This window comes from Furipterus horrens, unplaced genomic scaffold (assembly GCF_987537825.1).
Source record: "Furipterus horrens unplaced genomic scaffold, mFurHor1.1.pri manual_scaffold_8, whole genome shotgun sequence".
Taxonomy (NCBI): Eukaryota; Metazoa; Chordata; class Mammalia; order Chiroptera; family Furipteridae; genus Furipterus; species Furipterus horrens.
The window spans coordinates 44,271,181-44,283,537 of NW_028327178.1; the positions used below are offsets into that span (position 1 = coordinate 44,271,181).

Here is a 12,357-nt window from a genome sequence, read left to right on the forward strand (position 1 = left end):
TACATCTAAATGGCTTGGAGCAGTGCCAGCCATATTGTAAATGCCCACTGAAAGGAAGCTATAAATAAACATTGTTGTCTGCCACCTCCTGGGGATGCTGCAGTGGGTCTCACAGGACTTGGGGAATGAGTGTCAGCTGCATCCTTAGTGTGGACTGAAGTGGCTGTGCCGCATCAGATTTCTATGTCAGGCTGCTGCTCTCTTTCAGCTCAGGAAATTTCAAGGAAGCAGAGGTTAAGGATAATATCCACAGTATAAATGGGAGAACTAGTTTGACTTAGAAACCTATTCTGGCTCTTCAAATCTCAGAGGTGAACTTCAGTGGAATCCCTGTAGGACTCTACAATAGAAGTCGGAGATCAGAGCAGATCTTCAGGCTCAATTAAGTTCAAATACATTTTCCCAAAGTGATCGTGAGCTCGCCAAAGCCTTCCAAGGGTGGACAAGAAACATGCTAATGACCAACTATGCCAACTGCTATAACAACATCATTAACAAACTTGGGCACTTCTCTAGACTAGGCTTCTTTGGTGAATGGCCAGTAATTCATATAATGGGAAATTCAGTGTCTCTTGGTGCATGCCGTTTCAGTTTTGTTCCAGATCATAACATGGGTAAGCTGAGTGCAGAAAGAAAGAATCAGAGTCTGGCTCTGGAAGACTGCAAAGCAGAGCGAGCCCAAACATGACCATCTGAAGGTGTAGGTTACATTATAGAGGGCCATCTGGAGGTGGAGGTCACATTATAGAGATATTTATGAATTGTGGTACTTCCCAGATCACAAAGACAGATGTTCTTAGGCCTCACTGGCCTCACCCTGTGTGTGTTGAGGGGAAGTGCTAACTCACACTAAGGGAATGAATGGCCTGGATGCTTCTGTCCTACACTTATCAGTGTCAGGCTGAGAAATAAGTAGACTCCTTAGCTGGGAGTACAGAGAGTTCCCTTTTTTTTTTTTCTCACTCAAATGGAGAAAGAATTTCTACACAGCAATTGAGTTCCCATTTACTTACTTATGGGACCAGTTCACTTTCAGATCATCCAAGTAGTAAGTAACAAAAGAGTACAGCCGGATGCCTTCAGCTGTGCTCTGGATTTTCAGGTCTGTAGCAGACAAAGCTGAAGAAGAAAAAAGCATATTTCATACACCTGTAGGCCCATCTGGGAGAATAATGAAACACTGTTGTGGTGAGAACAGTTTAACTTACCTATTTTTTTACATATTTCAGTCATCAGTTCTTGAAAGGCTGTGGATGAATATTTATAGAAAAAGCTTTAGCATAGAAATGCTCAGATTAAGGTCAGTTTTCAATTGTTTGTCAGCATTGTGCTCTCAGAAATACTCTGTCTGGTGAAAGGTATTGGACACAAGGTGAATTTATTGACCAATTGATCCTAAGTGTTCTTGGAGTGAATAACTCAATTTTTATCAAGTTATAACAGATCCTTGCTCTTATTTTGATATTTTCCCCTCTAATTATAACTTTCATCATGTTTACATTCTAGAGAAAGAGCCACAATGAGATTTCCAGGAAGTTTCTTGGCTTTAAGATTCTCTTCTTCTTAAGTCCCAGAAAGCCTTAGTTCACATTAGAGGAAGTTTTCTTATCTGTGTCATCAATTCATAATGAATTAACCATCTATTATCCTCATATTTTGCAGCCTAATAACGCTTTTTGCCAATAAACACATTTAGTCCTGTCTCCACCAAGAATTAGGAAGGTGAAATCAAAGTCAGACTTCCGTTGTTTGTTAGGAATATTGTTAAAGATCTTGTTTTGGGGGGAAGTTTGTGGGTCACAAAAAAGTCTTTGTTATCATGATATATTTGTCCTAAGTAGTCTCTGAAAACTGGAGATTGCTTTCATGCTCTGCTAATAACTGAAGGCTTAGAGATTCATATATAAATCTTTCTCATCACCTTTTAAGAGTTGATTATTTTGCAACATGCTTTTCATAGTTTTTGAGCCTGTAACATTTTTTAGAGGGCTGCAACAAAAATGATGATTTATATTGAAAACAAACCCCTAGTGGACTGTGGACTATAAATTCTCTGAAGATCAAAATTACACTTCTGATTTCTAGGAAGACTAAAAGTAAAGTATATTTAAAAATATATATAACAGTAGTTCACTTTGCTGGAATTTCAATTAAAATCTGTGGACAAAATCATCAGCATATCTTTGATAATCAGCTCAGCCTCACCCCTAATTCCAGTATCTGTATACAGGACACACAAAACAGACTCCAGCAGCTGGTGGACTGACCTTCATCCACAAGTTTCAATCTGCTCTTATCTTTTCCTCTGTCGTCTTTCAGGACAACTTCATAAACCCCAGCATCTTTCTTGGAAAACTAAGGGAGGGATAGATATACCACATTGCAGCTTGCTGTAGCCTCAGAGTTTGGTATTTGCATTTTGAAAGCCCTGTTATTTATATAACTGCCACGAAAACACACACTGACTAAGCATCTAATCATGTGAGCAATAAACAGGTTCACAGATAAACCTACCCATTATAATTTAATCTAGCAGTCCTGATTTTTCACCCTCTAAAGGTTAGAATTGATTTGAAACTTGAAGTTATCCTTTACTCTGCCTCCAAACTAAAAACTGATGATCACATGCAATTGAAAAGTATGCTCATTTAGGAAAAAAAGGAGAAAAAAATCTATTTAAGTAAATGCTATTCTGATTGTACTTTTAGGGAAAAAGTTATGGGGCTGAAGAGCAAACGAAGAAGGATCCACTTATCTCCCTGTCACTCACCCATCTATGAAAATGAATAGCTCAGAGAGGTTAGAGTTGTGGTGTCCAGCCAATATTGGTTAAATATGTGACAAATCCATGCATATCACAAGGTACGAGAAGCTTTTGTGTTCTTATAGCTTGCTTCTTAGTTGAAGTCAGGGCAGGGATTTTTAGAGCAGTTAGAAGTAAGATATTGTAAATGCCCAGGGCAAAGAATATAGAATCTAGTCTCTGGTTTTGGGGAGAATGTAGGGTAAGAACTAATTCATTACAGTTGACATTTACAGTCACCTACCTCTGTTATAAGCAGGGTACATATACCGTCCTCAAAGTCATGCTTTTCATCCACCGATATCTCCCTTTCATCTTTGTACCACAAAACAAGGGTCTCCTTCTTAATATTTGCCACCTAAAAGGAAAACCATAATTATACTTCTTGAAATAAGGGAGTTCAACTTTTATGAGTAGCTGTTAATGTGGCATTGGATGGATGAGAAAGCACTTAACTTAGAGTCAGAAGGTGCTAATGGAATTAATTCAAAGCAATTTTAATTGATAGAGTTTAGAATAAAGTAAATACAAATGGATAAACCTAAATCAATAGCATCTCTATTTCTAGCAGTAAGAATTAACTGTAATATCATCTAGTGGAGAAGAAAAGAAAGAATAAGATCATACACACTGACATCCAAACAGACTTAAATTAAAATAAAAATCTGAAAACCATAGGAAGACAAATTCTATCAGATTATAGTCTGTGTCATATGATAAAACAAATGGCTTTACCAAAGAAGCAGAACAACTAAGTTCTGAAATATATATCTAAGTATTTTTAAGATGATAAATGAAGCTTTGCAAATAAAGGTGGAGGGAAATTGTGTTTAAAATTTTTTAAAGAGATTATAAATTTTCTTCATCTGTTTGTTTATGGTTGAATTTCCTCTTTGGGAAATTGTATGCATATTTGTCCAGTTATTCAGTGGGGTCTTAGCGATTGTTTTCTTTTTCTGGATTTGTTTGAAGTCTTTACTTTTTTTAAATTGATGCATCACCTTAATTTTTTTCAATTACAGTTTACATTTAATATTACTTTGTATTAGTGTCAAGTTGTCCCTGGCTGGTTTGGCTCAGTGGATTGAGCGTCAGCCTGCGAGCTAAGTGTCGCTGGTTCGATCTTCCAGTCAGGGCACATCAGAGAAGGAAAACTCTGACTCCAAAAAACCTCCACTGCCTTGCGGCATACCTCTTCAGGGGAAAGGCTAAGGGAGTAAACCCCGACAGAAAATCCGGAGCCAGAGTCCCTAAGGCGGTTTGACGTTGTAGTCAACACCAGCAACTCCTGCGGCGCACCTGAAACCAAGCTGTATTGACTCCGTCTTTCCCTTGGACCCTTCAGCTGCGAAGAGAGGGGGGGTCTGCTGCATGGGCAACAGCAGACCCTCCATATCACCCTGCCCAGGCTCTGTAGCTTCAGCTTCACTGGAGAGGACACTCCAGCGTCATCACAAGATGTCGATTCAACACGGGAGGAGACAGATACCGTGTCACTCCCGAGTCGGACTGCACAACCATTCTCGGCGGTGCAGATAGACTCTTAAGAAGCTACACCATCATCTCTCGAGACGGACGGCTGCCGACGACGATTAGTGTCAAGTGTACAACATAGTGGTTAGACAATCATATACTTTACAAACTGTTCCCCCTGATATTTCCAATACCCACTGGCACCATACAGAGTTATTAAAATACTATTGACTATATTCCTTATGCTGAACTTTACATTCCCATGACGGTTTTGTAACTACCAATCTGTACTTCTCAATCTCTATACTTTTTTCACTCAGTCCCTAACCCCACTCCTTTCTGGTAACCATCAGTGTGTTCTCTCAATCTATGAGTTTGTTTCTGTTTTGTTCATTTATATTGTTCTTTAGATTCACATATAAGTGAAATCAGATGGTATTTGCCTTTCTCTGACTAACTTATTTCATTTAGCATAATACCCTCTAGGTCCCTTTGGTAAGATTTCATTCTTTTTTATAGCTGAGTAGTACTCCGTTGTAATGTATCACTGCTCTTTTATCCACTCATCCACTGATGGACCCCTGGGCTGCTTCCATAGCTTGGCTATTGTAAATAATGCTGCAATGAACACCCGGGTGCATATATTCTTTTGAATTAGTTGATTTTCTTCTCACAATCTATTTTACCTTTATTTCACTTGTATCAAATGTTAAACATTTATCTACTTCTTACCTTGCATTTCAATAGTACATTACATTCACCGGTCACTTCCCAGCTCAAATACTCAGCAAAATGTGGACCTATAAAATATTAATAACATCAGCTATCACTCTCTTAGTCATGAAAGCAAAAGCAAAACTCATTCTTAAATTCTAATGTGATTTGTATTTGAAGTGAAATTCTTAAAATTCAAGATTTAGTTTTTAAACATTTTAAGTAGATACTTATTTAATAATAAATAGTTTCAATTATTTATATTTATAGTGGTATTAACATAAGTAATAATATTCATTTCAATGTTATATAAATAATCTTGGAATATTTTGTTCAACAAACTGAAGCTTTTTTCTTTACTCACTGACTGTTCTTACCTTGTTTCCTGATCCATTCTTGCCGCTGGAATTCAGCTTCTTTCTGGAGCTTTTTATAAACTAAAAATTGAAAAACAAGAAAGTAAGAAATTAAATGGAGTGGTATAAAAGTACATGACAGTCACTGTGTTAAGTGATTTATATTCACTATTATAACACTCATTTATCATGACGACTTTATTCACTTTTAGTCTTCATAGCTAAAGAAATAGGCTTCAAAAGGTTAAATAATTTGTTCAAGGTCATGAAGCTAGAAAAAGTGAAATAGTACCGTATATTGTAAATGTAGACATCTGGTCAGCCTTTCCATTGCTTTGTTAAATGTCACATTTTAAATCTTGGTGGTTTCCATGGTGGCTTATGGCAGCTGACATACAATATAGTTGATATATGATTAATTAATTTGGCATGCCCTACTTTTGCATATTTTCTCCTTAATTTAAGTAATTTAAAGTAAATGCACATTATAATGTAGTATCACAGTTTGTTTCTGAGACACATACACAGTCTTGGCTGTATTGCAATTTCCTTCACTGGAAAATTTTAGTAGTAAATATTTGTTTACTATGAGATAATTTATATGCAGTCTTCCCTGTAGACCAGGGATAAATGTGGTGTCCTTTTAAATTAACTTTCATTACTATATAATGAGATACTATGGAAAATATTAACTGAGAATTGTATTTCAAACATGGGAATCAAAACAAGAATGATTCCTCCTACCTTTCACATGACTGCATTGTGCCATGGGATGTTTGCATTAAAGGGAACAGCAAAGTCTTCCAGCTAATGTTCCACATAATTCTTACCATCTCCAATGAGAACAAGAGTAGAATGGCCAGTTGCTCTTCCATCTTGAAGCTGGAAAGTATATGTTCCCTCATCCTCGTCCAGTAGCTTTTCCATGAACATTTCGATTATACCAGTGTTTCGGTCAATATTCATCTTGTATTTCTTCAATGTGAAAAGGAAAAAAGAAAAATCAATGATGTAGATATGAGGACAATAAGCCTGATAAAATAAATACAAACTCCAAAGAATCATAATTTTAATAAAATTTCTTGTTTACATTTTTAGATGAGAAAGTTTTCAAAATCTAGTACACCAGAAAAGGAAAATATAGTGCAATATATGACTTTGACCAGAAATGATTACTAAAAGACTGAAATTTAATTTTAAATATGAATTTTTGTTATCTCAAGTCACAAAATGTTATCAAAAAGTTGTGTTTAGATTCCCATTTACATTCCAGATTACATTAGTTTTTATTAGCAGAATAATCCAAAACTATAAGGCAGTATGAGGGAAGTATGCATCTCATTATTGCTGTATTTCTAGCATCTAGCTAATAATTAATAAATATCTCCTGAAATAATATGTGAAAAAAATGCTTCCAAAATATTTGAAGTCAATTTGCTCTAATTAACTGAAATTTCCCTGTTAGACTATGTTTATTATATCATGTTGCTTGGGCAATTTTTTTTTTTTTTTTTCCCAGTGTAAAGATAAACCTTAATTCTTGGGCATACCAGCACAAGTTCCATAATGAATTTGAATTAATGACGTTTTTGTATAAAGTGCCACAGAATGAAGACTCGGATCTGGGATACATTCTGTGGGGCATTTCAGGTTCTAGAGCTTCCCCCGAAAGAAGCCAGTCTTCAATTGAGACTACATTTTTGCCTGGCTTTCTCCTACCTTCCTTGTTTCCCTTACCCCCTATTCCTGAGAGTATTTCCCCATAAACCACTTAAAGGAGAAACTTTATTTCAGACTCTGCTTCCAGAAAACCTGACCTAAGACAATAGTTTCCACCCAATAAAATACTATGATTAGAACCAACTGCAGCGACAATGAAATATGTGTGTGTGAGCACAACAACATGTAAGTATGTGTGAACTCATGAAAGGGAGTGAGTCTACGCACACATGTGCATGAGTTCCCTCAGTGGCTGTGGCAGAAGAGTGATGCCAACAGTTTTTCCCTCCTCTCCACTGACCAGGTGGCAATCACAGCAGTTTATGAGAACATGTTGAAAACAGGGAGGTGATGGGTTACAGTGGACCCGTGTGTGACTTGTTCCGGATCTACACACAATTACTATGTGAGTTGAAAAGAAATATACTGCATACCCATCTACATGTTATGTTACTCATTCTTCCCCTCACTAATGAATCCTCAAATGTCTCAAAAACATATCTTGATCAAAGGAGAACAGGTTGTTAAAAGTGGCCACAAACCATAACTCTCTCTCATCTTTTTAGTCTCCCATTTACACCTGTGATAACACAGGTGAGAGCCAGGACCCCTAAACCCAAGTTCTTTAGTCCCAGCAGGCACTGGCCTGATCCTGGCTCTATTGATGTCTGGGGAAGACAAATAAAGCTTAGATGCAGTAACTCTTTCTATGGAAACTATGTGTGCATTAAAAGCAAAGAAAATATACACAAAGATACACAGAATCATCTCTGTAAATAAGACACAAGACTTCCAGCCAAGATGGAGGTGTAGACAGACATACTGCATCTCCCTCCACAACTAAGAAGGAATAAAACTACCTCAAAACTAGAAACAACCAGAAGTTCCAGAAAATCAAAGTGCATGGAAGTCCAGCAAACAAGGATATAAAGAAGAAATACTGATCCAGACAGTTAGGAGGGGTGGAGCCCAGGCGGAGAGGACGCGGTGTGGTGGTGGCAGCAGTGGCAACAGCAGCAGGGCAGCAGAAAGTGCAGTTACACGTTTTAAAAAGTGAGGAAGGACACCTGGGGAGCATTCCCAGCTCCTCACCAGAGCAGCTCACTGTCCCAGCTCTGGAGAAAATCAAGCCTCATTGCTTTTGACTGTGCAAACCAGTGGGGATTGAGACGGAGGCAGAAACTGCTGGTCTCTCAGCAGAGTCCACTTGGTTAAAGGGCCCCCACAGACCAAGAACATCCGCAGACCCACCCACTCTCGGAATGACGGCCAGGGCAGCAGCTAGAGGGGCGCCAGTCCAGTGCGGAAGTGGGAGAAGTGCCTGGAAAAGGGGCGAGTGCTGGGCAAGTGGCATTGTTTCTTCTCAGACCCCTCCCCAACATATAGCACCACAACAAGGTGAAACAGGACACCCATTACTGACGAATACCTAAGTCTCTGCCCCTTACAACGTAGTAGGAGCAATAGCTCTGCCTGGGACATGGAAGCAAACAAACACAGGAGACTTCCAGCCAAGATGGAGGCCTAGACTGACATGCTCCATCTCCCTCCACAACTAAGAAGGAATACAACTACCACAAAACCAGCAATAACCAGAAGTTCCAGAAAATAAATGGAAGTCCAACGTATGAAGTTATAAAGAAGTGGTCCTCATCCGGAGAGATAGGAGGGGCGAAGCCAGGGAGGAGAGGTCAAGTCGTGCTGTCCACAGCAGCAGCAGCGATGGTGGCAGGACAGCGGTAAGCACAGACACCCATATTTAAGAGGAGGCGAGAAGCACCTGGGGAGCACCCTTGGCTGCAGACCAGACCCGTCAACTTGCGATTCCAAAGCCAGGGAAGGCAGACCCCCCAAACTGTTTTGTGTTTACCTTTGCTTCCTGGGCAGGGCTATCACTCCTCTTATGCTATAGGGGGGCGGACCTGGTGGGGGTGGGGACAGAGGACAAGGCTCCCGGTCTCTCACCGGAGATTGAACAGCAGGAATCCATCTTGGACCCCCACCCCCACAGAAAATGCCCAGTTGTGACAAGTGCACAGGGCTCTGCCCCCTATAGCATAAGAGGAGTGATAGCCCTGCCCAGGAAGCAAAGGTAAACACAAAACAGTTTGGGATGGCACAGATCATGATAGAGATCCCAGTGACGCAGCTGACCAGATAACAAATTTCTAATCTAACTAAGCAGCAGATAGGAAATCTTTCTGAGGCACAGTTCAGAGCTTTGCTTATAAAAGCGCTTACAGACTTAACAGCAGATCTTAAATAAGACAGGGAAGGAATGAAGGCTAGTCCTGCTGAAATGAACAAAAACACATACGAAACTAGTGGTGAGGGCAAGAAAGCCAGGGATCAAATCAACAAATCGGAACATAGGGAAGGAACAGTCAACCACTGCAGAAAGAGGAAACGAGAAATGAGGAAAATGAGTAAAGGCTCAGAAACTTATCGGACAGCTATAAGCAGGCCAACATCTGAATCACAGGGTTGCCAGAAGGTGAAGAAGAACTAAAAATTGAAAAACTATGTGAAAAAATAATGAAGCAGAACTTCCCTAACTTGGGGAAGGAAATAGACTTACAGATCCAGGAAGCACAGAGAATTCCAAAACAACTGGACCCAGGGAGAACCACACCAAGACACATTATAATCAAAATGTCAAAAATTAAGGATAAAGAGAGAATCTTAAAAGCAGCAAGAGAGAAGAAGAGAATTACATACAAAGGGGTCCCCACAAGACTCTCAGCCAATTTCTCAAAAGAAACTCTGCAGGCAAGAAGGGACTGGCAAGAAATATTCAAAGGAATGAAAATCAAAAACCTACAACCACGAATACTCTATCCAGTGAAGCTGTCATTCAGAATAGAAGGGCAGAGAAAGTGCTTCCAGGGCAAAGTAAAACTGAAGGAGTTCATCAGATCCAAACCACTGTTATATGAGATGATAAAGGGGCTTGTTTAGGAGAAAGAGAATCAGAACTATGAACATTAAAATGAACACTGTATCACAACAACCAACAACAGAAGCTAGGGAACTGAAACAAAGGCAAACTAAGTAGGCAATGAGAGTGGGAAAAGAGTTATAGGTATGGGGAACATTATGGGGGGAGGTCAGCAGGAAGGGGGAAGGGGGATAGGTAGGGAGATGATGCAGGAATTAAGAAGCATAGTAGGAGGGAGTGGAGTAGACAGGAAGATATTGAGAAGAACTATATGCACAACCAATGGACATGGACTAAGTTGGGGGGACAACTGGGGGAGTGGGCCGCTGAGGGGAGGGGAACAAAGAGAAAAGAAATTGGGACACCTGTAACAGCATAATCAATAAAGCATATTAAAAAAAAAAAAAGACACATGCACCCACAGAAGAGTAGAAAAGACCAAAACATATATACCAATATGTACCTCAAAAAGTTGTGATTTGTCTGAGACTTTAATGCTTTTTACAATATGGATGTATTGCATATTTAACAAGAAAAGCAATATAGGTATTTTTGTTGCATTTTTTTTCTGAGCCATTAGAACAATAGAGGCCATTTCCTCTGTATGAAGAACCACATCCCTGCTGGGGTTCTGATGTATGTGAGTTCATATTCCTCTGCCTTTTCAAGAGCAGCTATTTTCATGGGTGATTATACTTTTACCTGGGACAGTTTTGCTTTATGACTCTTGTCCTGGAAAAATTACTAGTATGCACTTTTATTCTCAAAAGTGCCCCAGTTTGAATAATATGATACAATCAATTTATGTTTTCCTCTACATTTTCTGCAAGTGAAATTTAAACTCCCCACCCCACACCTAGTGATTTTCATAACAATTTACCTGCATTCTAACAGGCTTCCCCATAACATTCTATAATAATATGTTTAGAAATCTAAAAAGTGCAAAACCTACCGGCCCTTCAGAAACTTCCTTATCATTAAATATGTAGTTGACTTTAGCATTGCCAGACAGCTTCTCAGCCTGCATCCAAAACCGGACCTGGCCTTTCTCCAAAATTTCAACCGCCAGCTCTGATTTAACTGGGACAGCTATGAAAAATAAAAATAAAAATTATATTGGTAACTAATTGTATTGATACAGATTCTTCCAACAGTGAAAAAACACTCAATGGAAGTTGCACTGGAGCACCTTGCTTCTTGAAAAGCCTGGAAGCAGTGTGATAGAGTTGTAGGGAAAACACCATACTGAGGGACAGAAGACTGGGTTCTAATTCTGACTGTCACTCTGGCCAAGTCGTTGGCTTTCTCTGAGTCAGATATCTCAACTGTAAAAATGAGGACAAAAAATCCTGGGGTCCTTCAGCTAACTTCTGTGAAGTAGTGTTGGTTGAATTTATTTTGGAACCATAACAAAGTGTGATGAAAAGAGTCTTGGGCTGACAACAGGAGAGCTGGAGCCTAGTCTACCATCAGCTACTAAAAAAGTGTGTGATATTCAGCAGGTCACTTTGAATATCTGCACCTCATTTGAATGAAATTGAATTGAACACCCTAATTAACCAAGATATTTTCTAGTTTCACCATTCTATGATCTAGTGACTTCAAAATATTTGGAAAGGAATTGTATTTGACTTATTTCAACAATTTAACTCTCTTTGGAAGCTCTTTAAAATGTTTTTAAAAATGAATCTGAAAAAATAATTAAATTTGGCCCTGGCTGGGTAGCTCAGTTGGTTAGTGTTGTTCTAATATGCCAAGGTTGTGGGTTTGATCCCTGGTCAGGGCACATACAAGAAGCAAGCAATAAATGCATAAATAAGTGGAACAACAAATTGATGTTTGCCCCCCCTTCTTTCTCTCTCTCTCTCCTCTCCTCTCTTTCTCTAAAATCAATAAACTTTAAAAAAAAATAATTAATTTTGATTATATATACACAAGATGAACTAGCTTGTCATTTAAGCCCTATCTATTTCCACGGTATACCATTTCATTTAAGTTCTCAGACCAAGCAAAAATTTTCAGAGGCAAATAACCAAGTCACTATTGAGAAGCTACATTAAAATATCACATGGGTTGTTTCACAAAGAAAGTGAAGGAACCATGTGGTATCTCTAATTTATACCTGTATCACTTAAGCCATTTGAGTCTAAGTGAAATTTTAAAAGTTGGCTGACATCTCTCAAAACCTTGTTTCTAAATTTCTTGTAATGTGAAAATGTTCTCTATAAAGCTTCCTTCAACCAATTGTTCTGTATCAGAGGTGGCTCCAGAGCATACATTGTGGAAAAGTATGGTTGTTTCTCAAAGTTTAGTAGTCCTTCTACTTCCTTTAGGGGAAATCATCAATCCTTTTC

General features: G+C 38.8%; 1 protein-coding gene across 1 annotated transcript in view; it reads right to left on the minus strand.

Moving 5' to 3' along the window:
- The window catches only part of MYOM1 (myomesin 1), a 153,333-nt gene that overhangs the window by 12,024 nt on the left and 128,952 nt on the right, over positions 1–12,357 (minus strand). The window contains exons 25-32 of the mRNA XM_090285768.1: positions 10,956–11,092; positions 6,177–6,321; positions 5,368–5,427; positions 5,009–5,076; positions 3,048–3,161; positions 2,268–2,355; positions 1,209–1,247; positions 1,014–1,119 (exon numbers count right to left, since the gene is read on the minus strand). Of these exons, the coding sequence (XP_090141894.1) occupies positions 1,014–1,119; positions 1,209–1,247; positions 2,268–2,355; positions 3,048–3,161; positions 5,009–5,076; positions 5,368–5,427; positions 6,177–6,321; positions 10,956–11,092 (757 nt within the window). The remainder of the gene's footprint in view (positions 1–1,013; positions 1,120–1,208; positions 1,248–2,267; positions 2,356–3,047; positions 3,162–5,008; positions 5,077–5,367; positions 5,428–6,176; positions 6,322–10,955; positions 11,093–12,357) is intronic.